This window comes from Cydia strobilella, chromosome 13 (genome assembly GCF_947568885.1).
Source record: "Cydia strobilella chromosome 13, ilCydStro3.1, whole genome shotgun sequence".
Lineage (NCBI taxonomy): Eukaryota > Metazoa > Arthropoda > Insecta > Lepidoptera > Tortricidae > Cydia > Cydia strobilella.
Genome location: NC_086053.1, coordinates 13,415,905 through 13,442,044, shown reverse-complemented (window position 1 = coordinate 13,442,044; position 26,140 = coordinate 13,415,905). Strand labels below are relative to the sequence as shown.

Genomic DNA, 26,140 nt, shown 5'->3' with positions numbered 1-26,140 from the left:
CGGCACATTATCTAATTCGTAAGGAAGTAAAGTACGGGTATACATATTTGCGAAGCATTTTTGCCCGACTTCTATGCTTTAGTCATTATTCTGAGTTTCATACATAGAGATTTAGCTCCTTTATATAGTCTCCATGCTTATAACGTAAAATGCTTAAACATGGCAACAATTTAGTATGGAAATATTTGTTCCTTTTTTTCCCCACTTTTTTATGTCGCACTATATGCGACGTGAATATGTGGACAAATAAATGACTACTACGCGCTAATCACGAACGCAAAAACGAGAATGCATAAAGGCGGATGTCTCGCTATATCGCACGCATATGTAAATCCAGGCTTGAGGCTTTTGCGCAAGTTGGTCAAAATATAAAAAGAATTGACTAATTCCGGTATACAACTGTATAAAGAAAGGGGAGGAGTATAATAGCTACTTGACTGTTTACTGAAGCAAGGGGGACAAGAGTAGTACACATAACATGCACATGTAGCCCTTGCCTTTACTTGCTCCACCTACATGCACCGTATGGAACAAGCATATGGAACGGAGTGTTAAGGCCTGTCCAGACGGTAACAATTTTTCGTCCTGATTAAATTGTCCGATAAAATCAGGTGGTGAGGACGAAAAGGCTGGTATTGAACTGATCACCTGATATAGTAAAATTTAACACCAAAATAATCATTTATACTTCCAAAAATAATAAATGATTAACAATTCTTTTACATTTTGCAATCCTATAAAACAAATGACTCCAAACTAATCATTGTAAACCTACATTATAGCGTATTTGACTGTATTTAAAATAAATTATTTCACAGCATGCATGAAATAAAGCACCGGAAGATTAATAGAAACGTTGACAACAGTTATTTTAAACACAATTTCTATTTTAAAACCCGTATACAACTCTAAAGAGTAGGTAATTTGATTGTGACATCACATGTTAGTGTTTCATATAAATTCCAGTCGCAAAATCGTTTTGACAGTTCGAAAAAAGAAACTGATTCCACTAGTAGTCAAATACATATATTATACTACTCTTTGTTAAATACCCTATTACGTCGACCAAAGAGAATAGAGTGTATAGAGTTATTGTCATAATTATACTACATTTACATTCAGCCCCTGCCGCTGCCGGCAACGTCTTTCTCCTCCAGGCGTTCGGCGCTTCGGCGAGTACTGAGCGACGGAGCAGAATCTGAACACGCACTGCCGCTCGCGCTACCGGTCCTTTGACTTCCGCACAAAAAACCGCCATTTTGTATCATATCATTGTGTAATATCAAACGGTGTCGCCAACGCCATCTATTTACACGAGTATAGGTCAAGTGTGGCGCCATCTATTCGAGCATAACTTTTTCTTGAGTTACATTACATATATCTTTGATCTCCTGGATAGTTGGGAAAGGATCTTCTGTCCTGTTTTTTTTTTTTTTTTGAATTATTTTTTTTGGTTTTATTTCTCGTTATAATTTATGAATCTATCCTGCACCAACATTTATGTCTCTGTTTGACCTAATGGTTGACTGGTAGAGAATGCCTTTTGGCATTAAGTCCGCCATTTGTACATTTTTCTTTGCTTGTGCAATAAAGTTTAAATAAATAAATAAATAGGTGTACCTACATCTTGGTCTATTCCTAATGAAATAGTGTCAGGAATATACCTAGCACAATATTATTAGTGTCTGATGAGTTTTAAGAATTTACAATCGTAACAAATAAATACTAAATAAATAAAAAATCAACTCAAAAAGGGAAGAACAAAAATACTATTGATAAAAACCAACATCTACAATGAATGACAACGCGCGATGGTTCGTTTTGTACAGATTTATTTCGACAGACTTGTTTAAATACTTATAACTGCATTTACATTAGTTATTGGCCATTGCAATGTAATTCGGTAGTGCTTGCACATAGACATACGCGACCAGTCATTACGTTTAGTTCCCTAGTGGTTTATTATTGATATTTTTATCCAGCTGTGTAGTTTCCAATCTTACGTATATACAGAACTTACTCTTTTTACTACCACACGTTTTCAACCCGACCTGCGCCCCTTTATAAAAAAATATTTAAGATTTCTAAATAAAATTCGCACATTTAAGTGTCGTCGCTTATTTGATGCTTATCTCTTATACACAAGGTCTTCACTTTTACACATTAACATTTAACTGCAGCGCTGTTTCAGCGCAGTTAGTACTTAATTGTTAACACACGCGTTACATCCTAACTTTAAGAGTTAGTTTTTAAAACGTACAGTGACAAGCAATACATAAATTCCGACATTATAATTTCAAAACACTGTAGGTAACTAACAATCAACTGACAATGTTAGTACTTAGAACTCTAACAAAGGGATAGTTCCATTGTAGACATAGTTGTAAGACCGTGTGAGCAAGAGATATATATTCCTAAAGATAACTTAATGTGCACCAACAATTATTTCCTAAATCGGCACAAAAACATTCCTCACATTTAATGCGTATTAATTCTAAAATATTAGATAGTATAAAAGAGAATTCCCATAGGATTGTACATTTTCCCAAGTATTGGGGAGGGACCGCTCGCGACAGAAAGAAAAGTTGTTTTAGACTTAAGTGTTTTATTTTACACCTCCCGATGTCTTATGTCTTCACAAATACCAAAGGATTTTATAAAATAAAAACCTGATTAAAAGCTGCTAAGTATAAAAACTTCACCAACAATAACGATTATGCAATTTCGAAAGTAATGTACAGTAATCGGAACACAAACAGTTAAACCTGCCATGTAACAGCCTAGTTATCTCTACAACTTGCGATGTACGAATTTAGTTGAATGCATAAAAAAATATCTCTCCTATAGGGCCTTACCTTACATTAATTTCGTATTATATCATATCGTCTATGACAATTTTATTGATGTTATTTTATAATAAATAACGGACACGCTTGGTCTAGTCATCGAAGGCATCTGCCGTGCCAATAAGAAATTTAGTTAATACGATAGGCAAACCGCGACCCACTCGAGCGATGTGTAACAATTCATGTGTTCAAATATGCAAACAAAGAGAGCAAGGGAAGGCCGATGAGCACAATTCTATCAACATTGTTCTATTTCCTTATATTAAAACAAATCAATACTTCTTCTACAAAAATGCATTTTCAGTCTTGACTGAGGAGGTGGTGCTCCATGATGTCGCCTCTAGAGCCTTCAGACGGTAACTTTAAATGTCAGATTCGAGCGGTAGACTTGGTGAAGGTCTCAGAGCCGCAGCACACAGTCAACAGTTCGTCAGTCTTCGTCATAGATTTAGCACAAGAGGTGTTTTCGCCTGAGAGCGGACACCGAACATCGGACAGCCGACACAGCGTGAGCTCGGCGGTATTTGAACAGATGTTGTTACACATGAAGGGATATAACGTCGCCGGCGCGACCACCGCCTCGCGACGGCCTCAAAGAATTACACACCTCGTTCAAGAATTTCCTTTATTTCTATTTTTTTATAGTTTTTCTTGATTTTTTTTATATGTATTAATTAATTTAGCATTAAAATATGGTAATAACTTCAAGTTTGCGTCCGTCTTTTCGTCAGATAATAAATCACTATAAAACATTTAATATCCACCACATGGAATTCATCACACCGATGTCGATCCACAAACTCTCGGAGCGCCACGTAACGTTTAAATTAGACGATGAAGCGAAAAGAGAACAAACATAACAAACAAACGAGAAGTTCCGGGCGGAGCGGCGCGGGCGCACGGCGGCGACATCTGTCCGTGACCCCCGGCCTCGTATGTCACAACATACGTCGGAGTGCACTGTGCGGACAGCATGCGTAGTCATCCTTCCCACCCTCTCCCGAGAAACGACCACGTACACGAACGATATTAACATCGTCCCCGCAACCAATTGCGGTCAAGTGCTTAAACGGTAGCCTATTCTCCGAACAGGGTCTAGAGGCCCAAGTTCCAGCATTCACATTACAACAATACCCCTAGATTCGAATCCTTAATACAAGTGGACCGCTGCCTATCAAACGCCGTGCACGCGATCACCGCGGGTCGAGCGGCCGGCCGTGCGTGTGGACACGTCTGTGTGGTATGGACACGTCTGTGTGGTATGGACACGTCTGTGTGGTGTGGACGCACCGCGACGGATCCAGGAGATGGTCTCGCAACCAAAAAAACGCGAGATGTCGCTTTTCTTTATATTATTGTTCTGACCGAGCCGCCTGGACTCCACCGCGGTGCGGCAAGCCCGCGCCGCGCCGCGATATTTTACGTTAAATTATACATAATATTATGTTTTACATTTATGTAAGAGTTGTTTGATTGTAAAAAAAATTATACGCTTGTTATATCCCTATTGATGTGAGTGGTTGTTTATTTGTCGAGAGCCGTATTTGCCTTAACTGCGATCACACACTCCTCGCCGCAGGATTTCAGCACGGTACACTGGAAAGAATAAAAAAACAATCTTAGAAAAAAATTAAAACAAAAAATGTGTTTAAAAATGAGGAAGTAATTATATTTTTAACAATTAATTAAAGGATCAACTTGTAACTGTAAATCTAATCCGGATTTGTATTTACTGAACTAACACTTCTTTATCATGTCACTAAAGTGAATAGTGATAACATAAATATTTTTATGATAAGTTTGGAACGAGCCATCAGCCATCACTCATGGAATGAGGGCTAACGCGTATAAATTCGCCGCTAGGGGCGCTAGTGTAGATGGTGGCTAGTGTAGTTTCCATTATGGATGGTATAGAAAGGATCGCAATCTCTTATGGCAGAATTGTTGTAAAAGTGACCGCGTTAAGTTTTAAATAATAGTTCCTAATCTCTCCGGTGGCGCTAGTTAGGCTCTGGGACATGAGTATAACATGAACCACATAAGGCAACAAATAACCCGACCAAATTACTTAGGTTGTTTTTGGTAGTATTTCGGTGTATGGAGGCGCCGCCTAATTACTGTTTTTTGGTGGACACTTTTCATACATAGAGATTTGGCTCCTTTATATAGTCTCCATGGTTTCCATACTTCGAAATGTCAAATGTCACTTGTCACTTCAATGACTGACAGCTGTTCTTTAGTCTTTTGGACCACCATTAATAGAGGCGCCAACTGGTGAGCAAAAAAACGATAGCCCTCATTCAAGGTGATATTTACTTATCAAGTTACAAATTTATTGTCCAAACTTAGCCTAGGTTTGGGTTGGATCAGTGTCAAATGAGACTGATTTAGTGATAATTAGTCAGACATTTCAAATGAATAAATGGAGTGAATTAATGAAAGGAATGTACTCTTAGCCTAAGATCCATATAGCTAGTGATATAAAACACTAGCCCAGGTAAAAGGCGGAGGTTAATTTTCGAGTAAATTTAGCACCAACACACCATAGCAGTATGTCAGAGACTCTATACTCGGACTTTATTAGATGAATTTAAAAATATTTAAATAATCGGAGAAGAGCATTTCAATTTGCCAGACCAGACAACTGAGATCAGGTTACCTCATTCGAGAAAGTTGCCATCAAGTCAGTTTGGTTTATAAAATATTAACAAATGACAAAATTACTTTTTAACTTGTGACACCAGTGATTAAATATAGTGAACAAAATGGATAATATTAACTTGCTGAAAATAGTAAGTTTCATGGATGGAGCATAGGGCCACAGTACGAAATTATTGCGTTCAGTCTCAGCATTTTGAAACATCAAAACCTCCAAGGCATATTTGATTTATTTTGAATGAAATCGTGGCTGCGATATCGTGACGGCGGGACTCGAGGGGTAAAAGAGTAAAACAAAATACTCACCAGCAGCTCTTTGCCGCTGTCAAAGTCCGAGCGGAGTTGGGTGCCCAGATCTCCGTCTGGGATCTTGAGGTCCTCGCGAAGGTCGCCGTTGTCAGCCATCAGGGTCAGGTAGCCGTCGTCGGATATGTCGGTCAGCTGGTAGTCCTCGCGCTTCACGTGGGGGACGTCCATGTTGTGGGTGGAGGGGCAAATATCTTCGTATCTGTGGGTGGGGGGAGAAAAATTTGAAATGGAGTTAAAGTTAAAATACTTATAAAAATACTAGTTTTGGTACACACGTATTCTCAGTGCGGTGCCGCACTAAATTGTTCGAGCCTTAGCGCTCTATGTGATTTACCGCAGTTTTTAGGGTTCCGTACCCAAAGGGTAAAAACGGGACCCTATTACTAAGACTCCGCTGTCCGTCTGTCTGTCACCAGGCGAAACGTGATAGCTAGACAGTTGAAATTTTCACAGATGATGTATTTCTGTTGCCGCTATAACAACAAATACTAGAAAGTACGGAATCCTCGGTGGGCGAGTCCGACTCGCACTTGGCCGGTTTTTAACACTCATTTGATTGCTCTTTACGGTGATACCGTAAGTACCTTTACCTTAAGATTTATTAATGTCATGACCATCATTTTACAAGCAGAGATAGTCAAAATATGTAAATGCATCTCATAGATTATCATACAATACGTAATATTTTACCGCATTTTAGAGTTTTTCTCAAACTACATACATTTTTAATAGCAATGAAATTGCTAATAAAGCAATAAATAGCAGTTGTTTGTTCTTGTGTGTGTGTAGTACTTGTAAAACGTATTGTAAAGTAGTTACCACAATTAAGACCCTAATAGTATTTATGTATCCCTGGACGGTGATCCCACAACACAGTGGTGTGATGAGACGCATAGTCGGGACTGGGATATTATGTTCGAGTACCCTCAGCACAGAAACAGTATCAACTGCACCTGCGACTCTATGGGCTCGTGTTTTAGTCATTCACGATAGTTGACAAATTGCAAGAATAATGGAAACTATTTCTTTGAATTTGCCAGTTTTCATTGCTCCTAAAATCGTAAGGATCATCTGTTTTTAGGAAAAGTGAAATTATTTCATTTCTAAAAAAACATGTAGGCAGTTATTTTATCGTACTATAAATGCCGAAGAGGATAAAATGTGTCTTTACACATATCAAAATGTTTAATCCCATTTTACGTCCATGCGTACGAAAGCGAATTCTGCAGACACAAACTAGATTTTCACTGTCATATTGCATTGTGAGATTCAATAAATCTATCTATGTAACTACAAGAAAGGGCTTATTATTGACAGCCGACCTTGGTCGTATGCGTATGCCGTTCAGCCACTTCTATATTCATGACTTCATGAGTAGGTGAATGTGTGACGTCATCATGAGGCGACAATAACTGTATTATACCTTTAAAACAATATTTAGCCAGAAAAAGTGCAGTCAAACAGAATGTATGTGGATGCTTGATTTCTACTTATTAGTCACTTGAGGCAAGCGATGACAAGCCATGTTTAAAAAAGATACGTGACGTCATCTTTTTATCTGTGTTTTACATAGAGGTACAATAATATAGAGAGAAAATGGCCCCTTCCCATTTGACCGAATGAGATGTTCTTATGAAACTTTCAGTAGGAGTAGCAGAGAAAGCGCTATTATTGTTTGTCCTTGTCATAGTCTCCCTCTTCCTTTATGAAAAGTCCTAAGTGACGTAGACGTTTTTTGTTGCCCACCGTTCTTATGGTGGGTAACAATAAACCTGACCAAATTACGTAGTACCCAAAACTAAATCGAGCACTCCACTATCCACGTGGTCTTGTCTGTCCTACCCCTAGAGAGCAATTGCAAAATCGAAGTTTTAACTTAAGTAAGATAGTCAAATTTATTTTGCCAACTTATCTTAGAAGTTAACCCTCTGACCTTAAATGATAAGTTTTCTTTGCAATAATAGCACATTTATACATTGTTACTAATGCAAACCTAAATGCAGCATTGGCGTAATGAAAATTAGCCTGCAAAATACCAACCAAAATAAAGTAAATGCTAATAACACCAAATTCTTCAGTTTGCTGTCTTGGCAATAATTCATGATTCAACCAACTATGTCAGAATTTATTAACAATATAACAAGGAAACTTTCGTTAAGACCCAGAATTTCCTCTAAACTAAGACAAAATATACACAATCACAGAATACAAGGATAAAACATTGTCAGTTGCCAACAAAAACTTGCTAACAAGAACTTAGTTAAAACATGTCTCTATCTTAAAACATTTGTTTTCGTAAAGATGTAGCAATAAATTATAATCTCAGTAGGTATAAATTAAATTCTGTTCTGATGATGATGATGTTCATTTACTTCAAATTAAATTAGTATTAATAATAATAATAATAAATTATTTATTTGGCAGGCAAGAAACCCAATTTTTACAATTTACAAAAAAAAAAACAAAAAATACAGTGCAAAATACTAAAACTTACAACCTAAAACAATGAAATAAAACATTTACAAACTTATGGTCTAAAGATGGCCGTTCTCGGACCGGTGCAGTTTTCGCCAATGTTTGTTATTATTGTTTTTATATGTTGGACGTTAGTATTGTATATGTTGTTATTGTTATTATTTAGATCAAATTAGATAATTTTTTCACTCTACTACTAGCAACTAGCAAAGGTAGTACGTAAACACACATGTATACATGTGCACCTTCTTATTGTGTGAAAGCAATGTGTGCGGTGAATCTAAAATAAAATAAGATAATGTTTATCTAGAGGGTTTTGTGGGCAAGTTTTAATTGTAAACTGACAAAATTTATAAATGAAATAACACTCACTTCTTGCCATTGAAAATATCAATTCCGACCAAGTGGACTTTAGCATGACCATGCTTTCCAGTCTTGGAGGTGGACATCTCAACAATCTTGCAGGGGCGACCTTTGAGCATGACGAAGCCATTCTTGCGCAGGGCGGAGCATTGCATGGGAAAGGTGGCCGAAGCTCCGGAGTCCCCGGTTTCGAAGTGTGTGTCCTCAATGTCACCCATTTTGTGGTAGAGTATTAACTACGGTCTGGAGTGATCTGCGGAATAGGCAATAGAGCTATGAATAAAAAGAACTGTAATGTATATTTTATGGTCTGGTTGAAATGATCAAAAATCAAATTTTAGTCATGTCCAAATTGTAATGATGGTTTTCATAAATTATTTTCTCCTAAACTAATTTCATTTACTTGGCTTTGTTCATAGGAAAACCCTAGTAGTATATACATTTATATGATGTTACATGGTATCAACCTTTACCCATAAAAATGTTGCTGTGCTGACGATCCCAATCCTAATTTATACCAATTTTTTTTATATTGAATTTTAGATTCCATTGATATAAATTTAAACACATGACAGTTATACAACCAAATTAAATTATCAAAATACTACGGAAATGCTATTAAGATAAAATAAAAATTTCAAGTATCATGAAGGTGATAAAATGTGAAGCCAACTATGAGAAGGTGTGTCAATTAGAATAAAACCAACATCTAATCATTAGAACCTTGGCATAAAACTGAGTGTGTGTCACACTTGCGTCAAAAATTTAGCACAGGTCATTGACCCTAAGTCAATGAACCCTAAAAGTCTAGACTTGGAGCAAATAAAGAGTTGTTTGAGGGAAAGGACAAAAAAATTGGTTGCCTAGGGGGTCGTTAAACTAGGCCAGAAAATGTTTTGCTTTTACAGAGACAGGCCCACACATATTTTCAAGACTTCTGCTGATAGTATTAATGATTGTACCTGCCCCAAACATATCTAAGCTATGTCACTTTACTAATAGCCACACAGAGCAAGCATACGCGCGATGAAATCGCCTCGCACGTATGCTTGCTCCATGTGGACACGGCTAATCAAGAACAGTCCTAAAATTTGGAATAAGTCCAGTAGCATTCTGAGGCACTTAAGTATACTCTGAGCTTAGTTTGGTGTACATGGAATCTTATGAGGGCAGAGCAAGCTAAAGGAACTAACTATACATATGCATAAACACCATTTACTTTTATTATATGGTAGTTAAGTGAAAAATAAGTAAATATATTGTTTTAAAGTAGCAAATGTATCCCTGGACGGTGATCCCACAACACAGTGGTGTGATGAGACGCATAGTCGGGACTGGGATATTATGTTCGAGTACCCTCAGCACAGAAACAGTATGAACTGCACCTGCGACTCTATGGGCTCGTATTAATTTTCAATTCTCTACACCAGAAACATATTCACTTCAGGTACAAAATTAATATTACAATACAATACAAATCCTCTTTATTGCACAACCTCAGAATAAATGTACATGGAAACACAAATAATACATGAAGACAGAGGTAAACAACAGGCGGCCTAATATTAGTTAGTATCTCTTAGTATTTAGGTAATATCCATGCTAATAATACAAAAAAAATATGTATAAATGTGACAGTAACTCTGTCTGTCCGTCACCTCTTCAAACTTAAATTGCTGAACCAATTTAGATTAAATTTGATATGAAGATAGTTTGAGACCTGGGAAAGGACATAGGATAGTTTTTATCAACCATCATCATCATTCCACGCAGACGAACGCATATTCAGGCAAATTTGACCAATTTCACTTGCTTATGTTAGAACTATCATAGAACTGTCATCCAACAAAATTGCTATGCCGTGTGGAACATGCTGGTTCTGTCAAAGGTAACGAATATTATAGCCTAGGTAAAACCAGATCAATAGTCAAACATTTAGTACGAAAATGAATAAGTTATGAGCTCCATGTCTCGAGGAATATCACCATAAACATGTAGAAATGTATAGCACACCATATGCTTAGCTAGAATTGTAATGATAGCCACTGATGTGGACAAAATCGTTACAAACGTTAACGAACTCGTAGACCGAAATATCTTCTTTAACGTCACTAAACACTTTTGAAGCTGAATAACTCGAAATAACCTAATAATACACAACAAATATCTAACCTATACGTGTAAATTCAACCTCGGATTGCAATTTTCACGGTATGGCAAATTTGACGGCTTAACCCCACCTAGCGCAAAGCAAAGTAAACCTTTGTACGCTCTGTGCAGTTTAGATAAATATATGAAAGAAAAATTATCACTTAATAATGAAAGATAAATTCATTTTTAACAATAAGAACAATAAAATCAGGCCTGAACTGGTGTGGCGAAAACAAGAGCCCTGCCGTGTGGTTCCCCCGAACATGTGGCGAGTGGCGAAGGGACATCTTGGGCATGTCTTCGACCAAATTCACTTATTAATTATCAATCACACACCTTTTTAACGAATTACACAGGGCTTTCGATCACATAAAACTTGTACCAGAAACGTGTGAGTACAATCACACTAAATAAGAGATAACGAAAAAAATCGCGTTTGACAAACGTGCCGGCGCCGCGGTGCTATTTTATTTTCGATATTTACACAAAAACCACATCAGCAAACCGCCCTATTTTCGCGAAAAAATTGGCACCATGTAACATACTTACGAAAACAATAATCACAACGTTTTAAATAGGATTCACGATAAAACTAAGATATTTATCGACACTCACATGTGACCGACGGGTTCTTCAACCGAAAGGTCAATTTGCGCCTGCGTAGCACCTACAACACTCACTTCCTGTAGCGGGGTTCACAAAATGGCAGCAACGCCGCCGTAATTTGGCGGTAATTATAACGAATTCAATTATTTCGCTATAAAATCTTTACGAAAGCTAATACAATAAGTAGAAAAATTGAAAATTATTTATGATTTCTGTTTTATTGATTCATAAACAAAATTAATAAAATCTGTTAATTATTGGTTCGTAAACGAAGCCATTATGTTCTGCTCTACCGTCTTTGCGAAGTAGTATGTAAAATGTCGAACAGATGGCAGCACTCCATGTTTTCACAGTCAAGTTCAGAAACCATCAATATGTAACTGAGCAAAAAAATATTATATTATTTATTTTAACAGTTTCAGTGATTGTAAAAAAGGGTAAACTTTATTTATTATAAATTATTTTCACTGAATGCCATTTGACTCTTAAGATGTGTTCACCGCGTCCGATAGGTGTCGCCAATAGTTCGGAACGCAAAAGTTCCAAATAGATATCGTCATGCCTAGTCAACATGACGTCATAATGTCGTACACTGGCCAGAACACAGAAATATGAATAAGCTGGGTCCACACTTCACACTTGTATCATTTAATTTTTTGTTCATTAGTGCATAGATTATGATGATGCTCTCTTGACCGATTTCGGCCACAGCGACTGTGTGCTCTGGAGTAGGCAATTTTTAATTCGGGTTATTAGCGTGTAGCTGATACGCTCTCTGGTGCGCCCTTAGGTGGCTCACGTACCCTATCTTCTTGCTAAATACTCGAGCACATTTTGGGCACGTCAGCGCACCACCTACATAGTTGTAGCAAATCGAGGTTGGCGGCTAGGTAGATTATAATACCAGTATAATACTATATAACCATATTTTATAAGTCATATTTGTACTAAATGGTACTAACAAAGAAAAATGATCTCAGTTGGTCGTAAATAAATGAAATAAATAAAATAAATTTTGCCGATCACGATAATGCCGCCGCTGTACCTGTAACATGAGTAACGTTCGTCGCCGCATTACTGCCGCGATTTTGACGTTCAATCTTTCGCTCATTTCATCAAGGCAATTGACAGTAGGTAGGTAGCTGTGTTTACTTGCTTTTACCCACTTGAAGTTTGGAATAGGTATAAACTATAGTTGGTCAAGCAAATCTAGTAGAAAAAGGCGGCAAATTTATAAAATGTAGGCGCGAGGGATTATCGTCTCATAGAAAATTTGAATTTCGCGCCGTTTTCTGCTGACAAGATTTGCTTGACAACCAAAAGCCATAACAGACTACCGCACCGCACCGCGACCTTGGTGCGGTAAAAATATCCCTTTCTCACTCTAACTTATAGCTGCGTCCTTAACGCACGTACGGCGACCATCTTACACACCATCGACCGATATTGCACCGCACCGCACCGCACCAAAGTCGCGGTGCGGTGCGGTAGTCTGTTAGAGCTCTAGAGGTATAGTTGGTACAAATTATCGGTTGGTATAATTATATTATTATATTCCAACGGGACTGCACTTATTGGCAACGACAAGGGAGGTTTTGGGATTATACTGAGCAACTTTTACTATGGGTCTAACCCCGAAATCGTGAAAAAAAAAATCGGCTGTTTCATACATTTTGGCTGTTCCATTTTCTATGGGATTTCGTGGTTGGTTCCATACTAAAAGTTGCTCAGTATAATCCCAAAACCTCTCTGGCAACGGGAATGCACTTATGTTTTATCTACCCTGTATAACCCTGTACAAACAGTTAACTCCGATTAGTTGGCTTACCCTGGCTGGAATGAGCAGTGGCCCTATAATACCTATACAATAATCTGGTACCAAGTCCAAGTAGGTATTTACAGTTGGTAATAATTAAGTGTGTTTTTAAAAAGTGAAGTTAAATATTTCGTTACTAATAATTGAAATATCTAGAGTAGCCTCACTAGCCTCAGAGAATACCTATGTGGATACCAGTGGGTATCTACCACATTAGTTGGAACTATAGATCTAATCTATGTCCAGGCCAGAGCCAGACACACTTAGCGCCACGTGCACCATCCCACTAGACCACTAACCCGGGGTTAACCGGTTAAACCGTTAACCCAGTCAAATTGTACTGGTAACCTGATAAAATAGTGCAAGTGGGTCTTTGGTCTAAGGGACACCTGTCGCCACCAGCACCAGCACCAGCGTTCGGGAAGCTACGTAACATCTTCTCGTCCTTACCGCAGTGTCTGTGTTGTCAGTGTTGCCAGTGATGACTTACGGAACAGAGACGTGGTCGCTCACAATGGGCCTCATAATAAGGCTCAAGGTCACTCAAAGAGGAATGGAGCGAGCTATGCTCGGAGTTTCCCTGAGTGATCGAATCAGAAATGAGGAGATCCGCAGGAGAACCAAAGTTGTCGATATAGCTCAGAGAATTGCCAGACTTAAGTGGCAGTGGGCGGGCCACATTGCTCGCAGAACCGATGGCCGATGGGGCAGAAAGGTTCTTGAGTGGCTACCGCGAACCGGAAAACGCAGCAGGAAAAGACCCTCAAGAAGATGGTCCGACGATCTGGTTAAGGTCGCAGTGAGCCGATGGATGAGAGCGGAGCAAGTCCGGTTGTTATGGAGATCCCTGGGGAAGGCCTAGCTATGTCTAGCAGTGGACGTTTTCCGGCTGATGTGATGATTATGATGGACACCTGCAACACCAGAGGAGCTGCAAGTGCGTTTCCGGCCTTTAAGATAGGGTTACGCTCTTTTCTTGAAGGTTTGTCAGGTCTTATTGGTCCGGAAATATCGCAGGCGCAGTTCATTCCACACATTCTTCTACCTTGTTCTAGGTAATTAAAAAATACTGCCAGTCCAGTGATGGTAGATGGTAGCTGTAAAAAATCGAAAACAAGTTTAAATTTGGTCAATTCGACCTAAACTCATATAAAATTCCCATGAGACTCAAACATATTAGATTATTTTAAACCGGGTCACTCACGTATTATCAAGTCTAATAGCTCGACATGTTTCGGTCCAATTTACGAGGACCGTCTCGAAACATGTCGAGCTAATCGACTTAATAATACGTGAGTGACCCGGTTTAAAATAATCTAATAAACTCATATAATTTATACTTTTAGCATCTTATGGCCCAGTAGTTCTTCTTCTTCTTCTTCGTCGTTCCCTCATGACTGAGGATCGTGACCAACAACTATGTCCCTCCATTTAACGCGATCAAGGGCTATGTGGGCTGCCCTGTGTGTGTGTGTGTGTGTGTGTGTGTGTGTGTGTGTGTGTGTGTGTGTGTGTGTGTGTGTGTGTGTGTGTGTGTGTGTGTGTGTGTGTGTGTGTGTGTGTGTGTGTGTGTGTGTGTGTGTGTGTGTGTGTGTGTGTGTGTGTGTGTGTGTGTGTGTGTGTGTGTGTGTGTGTGTGTGTGTGTGTGTGTATATTTACTTATGTATTAAAAACCCTTATACTTGTCTTACGTACCTAATACATGTCTTGTCTTAAATGAATTCAAAAATAAAACTGAAAACGGATTAAGTATTAAATTAAATCCCGACTACATCCCGACGTTTCGACGTGGTTTCGACATAATGTCGGGATGTAGTATAAATTCAATATACGCGATATAATCCGTTTTCATAGTTTTATTTCATAAGTAACTATCGCGGGAACCGAAGACAATACTAATTATAAATTCAAAAAGTAAAAACAATTAAGAATAATGACCGTTATTAAAAAACCCTCAAAACAACGACTGACTTGCACACTCGTACCATAATAACGACATCAATGCTTACGTAATTGTATCTATCCTTTGTGTTGGACCCCCGCCCTAGTGATTTATTGAAGAAAGCTTTTAAACCCTTGCGGGTTGTTCCATTGTGCCATGGGTCATTGCCGGTGCTGCGATTTGCTCTATTAATTTAATGTTTCTTTCATAGTTTCGTGGGAGTGAGATAAAAATGGTTAGGTAAAAATTTAACTAAGTAGCTTTCTTTGTATGAAAGGGCCCAAAATAAACACTCGTACCTATGCATAATTTATGGCGTCCACTCATAGCACGTCTGGTCTCATAGGAAATATTTTAAGGGCTTTGCCCACAAACTGTGAGATTGCGGGCTTTGAGGACGCCAAAAATGCTTTTAAAATTGCTTGCCCGGGAAAACAATTTCCAGACAACCCAAATTCACAAAGGAGTTGGGATAATGTTTACTGTGATTTAACTTACAATATTCTCCTAAACAACTGTACAGGTCCAGACCGCGCGAGGCTTTTGGCGGTCGGAGCCCGGGAAGCGGGTTACTGGCTACATGCCCATCCTTCGCCTAATACTGGTACTTTCTTGGATCCGGCCTCCCTTAGACTGGCGACTGGTTTGCGACTCGGGGTTTCGGTGTGTACGCCACACATATGCTCTTGTGGCACGGACGTGGACCGACTGGGACACCATGGATTATCTTGTCAAAAAAGTGCCGGCCGTTTTTCAAGACATGCGTCGCTTAATGACATAATCCGTCGGTCTCTTGCCACCATCAATGTACCCGCTCTTCTTGAGCCGACTGGTATTATCAGAGATGATGGCAAGAGGCCCGATGGGATGTCCTTGGTTCCTTGGAGCTTGGGACGGATGTTGGTGTGGGATGCTACCTGCGTAGACACACTGGCACCGTCCCACCTCCAACGGACTAATGTAAAAGCGGGCGGAGCGGCGGAAAGCGCCGAAATTTTAAAACGTAATAAATATAAGAGCCTCGGTAGAGAGTATCATTTCGTTCCATTTGGAGTTGAAACTCTAGGTCCATGGGGTCCCAGCGCACATAAGTTGTTTGCAGAAATCGCGAAGCGTCTGGTTGACGTAACTGGTGACCGAAGAGCTGGCGGCTTTCTCGCACAACGTATCAGCATTGCGATACAGCGGGGAAATGCCGCCAGCATCCTTGGTACAATGCCTCAAGGGCCTATTTTAGATTTAAGCTAGTTATTAATTTCGTTTACGTAGTAGCACTGTATATATCTTGCTTTCTCACATAGTATTAAATATTGCATAATTTTAGGTAAGTATCATGTACATATTTTGAATCCATGATGGCCGACCACATGATGAGTGCACCCATATTTTTACACTTCTTCCTCGCTTTATCCCGGCATTTTGCCACGGCTCATGGGGGCCTGGGCTCCGCTTGACAACTTGTCCCAAGAATTGACGTAGGTAGGTACTAGTTTTTGCGAAAGCGACCGACTGCCATCTGACCTTCCAACCCAGAGGGGAAACTAGGCCTTATTGGGATTAGTCCGGTTTCCTCACGATGTTTTGATTCACCGAAAAGCAACTGGTAAATATCAAATTATATTTCGTACATAGTTCCGAAAAACTTATTGGTACGAGCCGGGGTTTGAACCCGCGACCTCCGGATTGAAAGTAGCACGCTCTTACCCGCTAGGCCAAGTACCATTAGGTAAGTAAAAAATAGAATTTAATTTCCAGCTCTACAAAAACTCAATAGCAAACAAAAAGCCTTCGAACAACACTGAATATGTATGGGGCAAAGGCAATAAAAGTCAACTGCGGCAATAAAGTGCCAAATAAATTCAGCGAGCAAATGAAAACAGGACGCTCCCGCGCGCCATTACCCCCCAACGATTACAGCAAAACGGGAATTCAAATGAAATCATTTACCATATTATTATTTCTGTACTCCCGCAAACTCCATTTTGTCTGTACATACGCGCGAAGCCAATTTTTTAAGTGTGCCCGCTCAAAATAAATTATGTAGGGGGAAACGGACAAGAAATAAAACTCGCGAAACCGAGCTAGAAAGAGACGGGTGTAGTTTTGTTGTTGCGCCCGCTTCGCCCTCCGTTCCACTTGAAGACGGCCTCGAGAGCTAAGCTCCCGTTTTATTGTCACTTACACCGCTACAAACTTTACTTTGCAATCCAAAAAACAAGTAATCCGCACCGTTGTTTTGATTTTAAAGCTCAAGTTTGAAGTTTTTACATTTTCTTAAACGCAAAGTTAAGTTGGCAAGAGAGAGTATACAAGACAAGTAAATTTTGAATCAGCGCTCTGATTAAAGAATCAGACGCTGAAACGATTGCTTATAAAGTATTAAGCTGCTTATTTTGGATTGTCCAAGAATATTACATAACAATGTCGTCTTATTGTTCTTTTTACGAATTTTGAAGGTATTATTTTAGAATGTTTTCCTTTAAAATTAGACAATGTATCTTAAAGTTAAAAATACAGAAAATAATATCGATTGTTCAGATAAAATCAAATATGTAAATAGATAGACAGACAATAAATAACAAAGAGGTTTTCAATTCATTGTAGCCCCTTTACAAATTGGCACTTGATCGTTTGTTTGTGAAAACTTGTGTCAAGTCAAGAGAAAAGTCACTTGAGCTAAATCGTGGCTAAATCTGAGTGTAGTAAAAATTTATTGATCATTTTTAGGGTTTCGTACCCAAAGGGTAAAAACGCGACCCTATTACTAAGACTCCTCTGCCCGTCTGTCTGTCACCACTGTCACCAGGTTGTATCTCATGAACCGTGATAGCTATACAGTTGAAATATTCACAGATGATGTATTTCTGTTGTCTGTTGGTCGGATCAAAAAGTAAGTAATTAAGTCCGACTCACGCTTGACTGCACATTTCTAATAGGTTTTATTTTGTGTTGGTACATGGAAAACCAACAGCGCTATACATATCCAAAAACTATAATAGAATTAGAAAGCCATATAGGTTTTCACTTATAGAAACGGAATGAAATATAACAAGCTTATTGCCCAACTTAATTACACATGTACAAGTTCATACAGCACAAGAACAGAGGATCGATATGAATATGATCGAATATTACAAAAACTAAGTAGAAAAGAAGGTAAAATCTGTTAGGTATAGTACATTTAGTCACAGTACATTAGCCCTGCGCCAGAATCATTGTCACCCATAAAGTATCTAATTAATTTATTTTTTATTATTGATATGCTATCACTAAATATGTCGATATTACAATTTATAAAAGCTTTATTTAAGCTCATGCTTGCCCTGCATAAGAAACTGTTTTTTATATACCTAGTAATAACTTGGTAATTACTGATGGGACGAAAATGCCTAAACGTCCTTGACAGAACATTAAAAGAGATATTATTAAGCAAATTTGGACAATCTACATTACCTTTAATAATATTTACTAAGTACACTATGTCTGCAATTTCCCGGCGCTTAACAAGTGGGATCAAATGATGTTTCTTACACAGCTTGAGGTAGTTGATAGAACTATAGTTGACTCGCATTTTGTAACACAGAAATTTGATAAATTTAGACTGTAATCTCTCAATCCTATCAACATAAATTTGATACTGAGGATTCCATATCTGCGATGCGTATTCAAGTTTGCTTCTCACGTAAGCACAATACAAGATTTTAAGAGTTTTGGGACGGGTGAAACAAACTGAATTACGCATTATAAAACCAAGTGACCTGGAAGAGTTACGTACTATGATGTCAATGTGCTCGCTAAAAATAAGTTTTGAGTCATGAATAATACCTAAATCTCTTATTTCATATATCTTTACTGCGATCATGTTCATTACAGAGGATGGTACAAAACATTTTGAAGTAGGGACATGATACCCCGTTAGGGCACTGCAACAATCTTAATACTAGGTACTGAACTATTTACAAATAACTTCCTTATTCCTATCCTTATATTAGTCTTATGCTTGCCACTCGCTGAAGAATGCTACCTTTTAGTGAATATGGGGTACAAATGTTATTTAATTTACTAGAGAAGGTTACTGTATAACAGTGCGTCAGCTCAGCTTTGTATGAACCAAGGAATAATAAATAGTGTTAAACGATATCCCCTGAGGCCAAAGTGCATACTCACTTTACTTACTTCGCCTACTAAGAGGCAAATCGCGACTTTGAAAAGGTTTATCGATCTTATCACATCACTAGATTATCGACATTTAATGTCGACTATTGCCCATCACTTTTCTGTCTGTGTACGTATTTAGAAACTTGACCCCGCCCCTAAAATTAGTGCGATAAGAACAACTGCTTAGGCGAAAAATCCTGCGTAAAAATCTCAAAAATCGAGGTTTTGTACTCGACTGTTTCCTCCTCCAAAACTTAACCAATCGTAACCAAATTTGGAAATCTAAATGATTATGAAATTGTCTGTGTCGGACTGTTTTGATTTTTTGGCTAATTGATATCAGTTTTGAATACCACGCCTCTCATTGCGGCATAGTCAGTGAGGCCATTTTTGGCCATGTGTGAAGGGCTCTAGCGCCTTAAAAAACAAAAATATCAAAAAAAGCAAAACACACCGACACAGATATTGACAATATTAATCTGTGTTGAAAAAATCATTGCTCTAGCTTCTAAAACCACGGAGGAAACAGTCGAGTACGTTTGTATGGAGAAATGACCACTCCTGTTGGCTCTTAAATCTAATTTGTTTATACTACAATAGGTATCCAGCCTTCTTAGATCAGATTGAAGTGCACATACATGTAATTTTAGCAAAATTGGAAGCAGGTACTTATGTCGTTCACAAAGATGTTAAATAGAAGTGGGCCCAATAAAGAGCCTTGGGGGACTCCACTTGGTATAGATACCCAGCTCGACATGTAATTATTGATCACCACCGACTGATTTATATTGTACGACTTAAACCATCTCAGGAGATCCCCTCTGATACCAATTAAGTAAAGCTTAGATATTAAAATATCGTGGTCAATACGATCGAAAGCTTTACTATAATCTGTATAGATAACATCCACCTGATGGCCATTGTCCATCGACTCGGAGATAAAGTCGTTGAGTAAAGCCAGGTTAGACACTGTGGACCTACGTTGAATGAAACCATGTTGAGTGTTATCTATGGAATTTTTGAATGCTGACGAAATCTGCATGTGGACTATTTTTTCTAATAGCCAAGATACACAATTTCGAAATCGGTCTGTAATTAGAAACATCCGTTTTAGAACCTTTTTTTAAAACTGGAGTTATGAAAGCTGATTTCCAGATCGCGGGAATCGTACATTCCGCGAAAGAGCGACGGAACAGTAATGAAATGGGTTTGGTTAACGCTTTGGCACAGTTTATGTAAAACAAGGCTGGCACCAGATCGGGACCAGCTGATTTATTAGGATCGAGGCTTAGCAAGAGTTTGGTAACCAAGTCACTATCAACAGAGATACTGGCGATGTCACTAGCCGAGTCGGTATATCTATGAGCGTTGCTACAACCGCGTGAATCGCTTGCGGCAGGGATTCCAGGCTTTAGGAAACTTGTTTTAAAATAATCAGAAAACGCATTACAAATATCAATCCCTGAATTCATAATAATAACGCATACTACTTACTCGGTATCCCAAAGGACTTTGAACGAGATTTTATGAAAGACCAAAATAGTTTTGGGTTTTTACTTATATTATTTTCAATAGTTTCAGTATAATATAAAACATCGTTTTTGCATACGCCTGACTCTTTCCCTCTGCCACTCGAAGGAAAGCAAATCACACCTATTACCATATAACTTAAATCTACGATGATACTTATGTTTTTCTTTGATGGCTTTCTTTAACGAGGATGAGTACCAAACTGGGTATGAATTATTAGAAATAAACCTGTGCCTGTGCCTGAAAAATGTGCCTATCTCTTAATTCCTTAAATTTAGAATAAAAATAATCAATACACTGGTCAAAAGTTCGACTAGAGAACTCAACATCCCAGTCTGTCTCTAAAAGGTCTAAATTAATTAAGTCGTAATTGGCTTTATTATAAAAGTATTTCATGGCAGGATTTAAGAGATGTACAAGAAGCAAATGTTATATAAATGCTTAATACCTTGTGATACGGGTCTATGGGTACAAACGGGTTTAGGCACTCGCACACAGTCACAACGTCATATGCACAACACGAGATCCAATATCTTACCATATCGTAGACACTCCGTTATACATGGTTATACTGATACAAATCAAGATAATTTAGCTCATCGACTATGGAAGTATAATTAGATGGCAATAAATGTTGGCTACTTAACGTCCACGCAATGTTACTTAGATTAAAATCACCGATAATTAGGAATATGTCATCTGGATTATTAATTATTACTTCCCCTAGTTTATCAAGAAAATTAGAAAGTTGACTAGTAAAAGAGGAGAAGAGAAAGGTTTTCCTGCGATCTATAGGTAAAGAACTATTTTTTTGTGTTTTTTTTTTGGTAATTGGTATGGAATGCTATGGTAAAATGGTAATTTTTTGCCTATTTTCTTGAATAACTTCTAAACTGTTTATCCTAAAATAATAAAAAAAAATTGAGATCCTCACAATAAGCTCTTTCATTTGATATGTAACACAATATAGTTTAGAAAACTTTTTTTTTAATTTTCTCATTTCCCCCCAAAAGTGGCCCCCATGTTTAAAATTCATTTGTTTACGTTACATGTCCGTCTGTGGGTCACAAACGTACATTTGTATACCAAATTTCAACTTAATGAAGGCTATCGTTTTTTTGCTCACCAGTTGGCGCCTGTGTTGATGGCTGTCCAAAACAGCTGTCAGTCATTGAAGTGACAAGTGACATTTGACATTTCGAACTATGGAAAAGACCACCATCTACACTGGCTGTGACAGACGGACAGACAGACAGACAGACGCACGAGTGATCCTATAAGGGTTCCGTTTTTTGCTTTTGAGGTACGGAACCCTAAAAGTACGGAACCCTCGGTGGGCGAGTCCGACCCGCACTTGTCCGGTTCTAATTATGTTTTCATTGATTTCAAACAGCATTTTTTTATATTCCCATAATAGGTATCACGAATCAAGGCATTTAAAAAGTCAATTAAATTCACAACACATTTTTCACGGTTAGGATAATGGGATACCTATCAAACGAGTCGCAGAAAGTTACAAAAATAAAAAATGTATCAATTTTGGAAAATTGTCTAAATGGGACTTCGAGCATTTTCTCAGATCTTTAGATTTTTCCATATGGAAAGTTTCACAATTTTTCAACCTTTTCATTGATATCTGCAGTAGGTAAATAGTCATTCGTGGCTACTGGAATGTATTTAGATCCTTATTATTTTTCAGACTGCTTTGCAAGACTTATTTACTTATCTATCGAGTATATGATCAGTTGCTTTTACTACCCAGCAATACCCATTATAAGCTTGCCCTCCGGTCCCTCACAGCTGCCACGAATCTAAAGGTCAAAACACCCTAGGCAAGAACTTCCAGAAAGTGCAAAAAGGTTTGTGAACGAGCTAATTTCATTATCCTCCGTCGGGGAGCCCAAGAGGGGATTTTTGGAATCACTCGAGCGCATCAGATTAAGATAAGGGGGATACCTTGCATCCTAAGCTGTTGAGTACCTCCACCAAGTATGCGTCCTTGACACCGAGCAGGGAATCAAGGACATCCCGTCAGAATAGTAAAAAATAATCGCCACCTTGCAAATTAAAAGAATTTTTTTTATAACATTTTTTCTTTCTATCATCTAATTTATCGATTGAAATTTGTCTCTACGACGCTCGAGTTACTACACATTTAGCATCGTCGCCTCCCCTGCTAGAAGGTAAACGGAGGTAACTTGATATCAATAAGGTTAATGAGTAACAGTGTTAGTAGACAACAATTGAGTTACCTACCTGACGAGGCCCATTGGAAATCGAACGCTAAGGACGAGCGAGATCCTTATAGCTACGCATTAATTATGTTTTACTTACTTAGATATGCTTTTTTAATGGTAAAAATGTTATTTCTATAAACTAGAATAGATCATATAATATCACAGTCATAGGTCGTCAAGCAAATCTTGTGAGTAGAAAAAGGCGCGAAATTCAATTATTCTATGGGACGATATGCCTTCGTGCCTACACTCTTTAGCCGCCTCTTTCTACTAACAAGATTTGCTTGACCAACTATAATAATACGCTTCAATTTTATTTGTATTCAATTTATCATCATACTAATTATTTCATTATTTTGGTTTGTGTTATTTTAGGTAGAAACACTACTACACGTAAGTGTATAATTATGGATAATACTACGTTAATTACCTATACATATTGTATATAATATTATGAGTTGTATAAATATCGGTCTTATCGCTAAAGAGCGATCTCTTCCAGACAACTACAAATAGTGTCCCATAATTTTTAATCGTGTTTCTTCATATCAAACATCCCGAGCAATCGATCGATCCATCCCGCCAACAAAATTAGCGCTCATTACCTCGTATTATCGAATGTGGCAATTACCTGGCATTCTATTATACTCGGGGCACAGGTGCGTGACTCTTGTACTAATGTACCATCACATAATGGAGTGACCAATCTTATAATACCTTATTGGGACGAAGTAAGGTTTACAAAATGGTTCCTTTTTTGTATAAGATACGAATACGATAAGAACAAAAGATAAAAAAATATTTTTTCTAACAAAAAATATTTCCAATAATCGACAACAAAAAGAAACATACTGTATTAAACATTGGCAGTGCTTTTGACAATTTGTTCGAAAATATGCGGCAATGATGACATTTGTCAAAAGTCAGAATATAGTCAGAATCTTATTAGTGTCATAGAAAAAAAAGATAATCAAAAAGGTCGAAGAGGGTTTCACACTATTTATGACCTCAGGAGCTACTATAGTTGGTCAAATCAAATTGGCTGTAAATAAAAACAAAAAAAACTATACTCATCCTTTTCTTTTTGGTGCGTGTAGTTGTGTAATACAAAGATAGTATGATTCTCTCTGTCTATGTTTGAAATGAGACAGCCCTTTGACAAATTATAACACATATTTACAGGCTGCTCCAAAGTAAAAAAATCGTAGTTTGTTAATTTCTTCGTAACCGCTACACCGGTTGTTATGATACTTTGTATACAGCGTATATTATGAAAATTAATTAATTTGGGTTTATACTACTTCCACAATTTTCTACTTTATGTACCCACCCTTTGTATACTGGTTTTAAATACCCTAATGCGTATGTACATTTGGGCTTTGTCCAATGGCTAGGGACACCTGTATAAAGCACAAAATGTATGCAGGTTTTTAAGTCGTTAAGCGGCTTCAAATCAAAATGTCGTTGACTCTTATTACAAGCACAGGTTGAAGCGTCAGTGCAATATGAGTGACACACGTGCATTTTATTGTTTGGGGGCTGAAATGATCACCTAGTATTGTCCATATCTGTTTTGTGGCTATCTTTAAGTTTTTAGGTTACAGTTTTAATTTAATTTTTTTTTATTTTTTATTTAATAAATCTTACAGCTATCATTACAGTTACCCAATGCGATAGTGTCTATTAACCTTAAAAATAATAAATTACTACTATAACTATACTACTACTATAACTAGGTATATACATACTATAACTAAGAATAACACAACACAAACAATGTAACTTTTACAAATTCACTCTCGGAACAGTAAAATACGTCAGTTCGATTGGCAACTTCGTTAAATGTGCGCAGGGCTCTCGTCCAAGGGGCCGTGCGCATCAACCCGGTGCGCGCGTGCGGCTCGGCCAGCAGGGGCGGCCTGCGCCTCCGCCACACGTACCGTGGGGGCGCGTAAACACCTATTGACTTTAGTAACTCTGGGTTACTGACCTTTCCACGCACTAACCTAAATATATAAGAGGCTAGTGCCAATTCCCTTCTAACCTCTAGCTGGTTATATCCCACCATTCCGAGCACAAACAGGGTTGGATACATTCGAGGATAGAAGGGGTACACTCCATACAACTTTAGGTACAAGTTTCAAAAGTTTTATTTTTTTTTGTAAATTTTTGTAAGCTTTCATTCTTTGTTTTTTATATATACTTAATTCATTGTGCATTTTATATTTCATTATTGTTTTTTATTTTTTCTCTTTTGTTGTTTAGTATGTATAGATTTTTTTGTGGTAGTTACTTACTTTTTTGTCTGTATTTTTTTTTGTGTCGTTGGCGTATGTGTCGCCACCAACTCATAGTTTTAAGTCAGGTCTCCACTAAAAACCAGCGCCGCGGATTACCGCGACATTATGCTGAGTGGGGTCCTATTTTAGCATCCAATGTTTTTTGTCTGTATGTTTCCTTTTTTTTTTCATATATGTAATCTGTTGTGGCGTTAAATAAATGTATTTTCTTTCTTCTTCTTCTTCTTCTTTCTATTTTTTATGTAGGGAATCTAATGAAAAAATCCAAAACTATACAAGATTTATTTACTATTACCACTTCTGGTCGTTGTATGAAGTAAATATATGATTATGCGAGAATAAACTGTATTCTAATATCCGATATAGTAATTGTATAGCTTCTAGCTAACATACAGCTGTGTGCAATAAAATAGCAGTCAATAGGAAAATGAAAATTAGGGAAAAACAATAACTTTAGATCAATTATATTGGATTAATTTTTATAATTTTTCTGCATTACTTAACATTGTTCCAAAATTAACTGTAACCTTTACTTAAATAATATTGGAATGGAAGTATTAAAAAAAAAATCATGCAAACCGGCTTTTTTACTACCTCGCGGAAATTCTTATAAAAACGTAACATCCTACGAAAAAAATACAATTGTGTACTATTATTGTAATTTAGTATCTTGCCATTATTTCCAATCAAAGCTTTACATCTAAACCCATGTCCTCCAGAAAAAGAGAATTGTATGGAGTGAGCACTCT

General features: G+C 37.8%; 1 protein-coding gene across 2 annotated transcripts; it reads right to left on the bottom strand.

The window, feature by feature from the left end:
• Window positions 1–1,815: 1,815 nt before the first annotated feature.
• LOC134746746 (eukaryotic translation initiation factor 5A) lies at window positions 1,816–11,551 on the bottom strand. 2 transcript variants are annotated; one of them, XM_063681271.1, is made up of 4 exons: window positions 11,418–11,551; window positions 8,661–8,904; window positions 5,811–6,012; window positions 1,816–4,442 (listed from the first exon to the last, which is right to left on the bottom strand). In XM_063681271.1, the coding sequence occupies exons 2-4, from the start codon at window positions 8,867–8,869 to the stop codon at window positions 4,371–4,373; spliced, it is 483 nt and encodes a 160-aa protein (XP_063537341.1). In that variant the 5' UTR covers window positions 8,870–8,904; window positions 11,418–11,551; the 3' UTR covers window positions 1,816–4,370. The 2 variants fall into 2 exon arrangements, with proteins under 2 accessions (XP_063537341.1, XP_063537342.1); XM_063681272.1 differs by having other exon boundaries at window positions 11,352–11,443.
• Window positions 11,552–26,140: the final 14,589 nt, after the last annotated feature.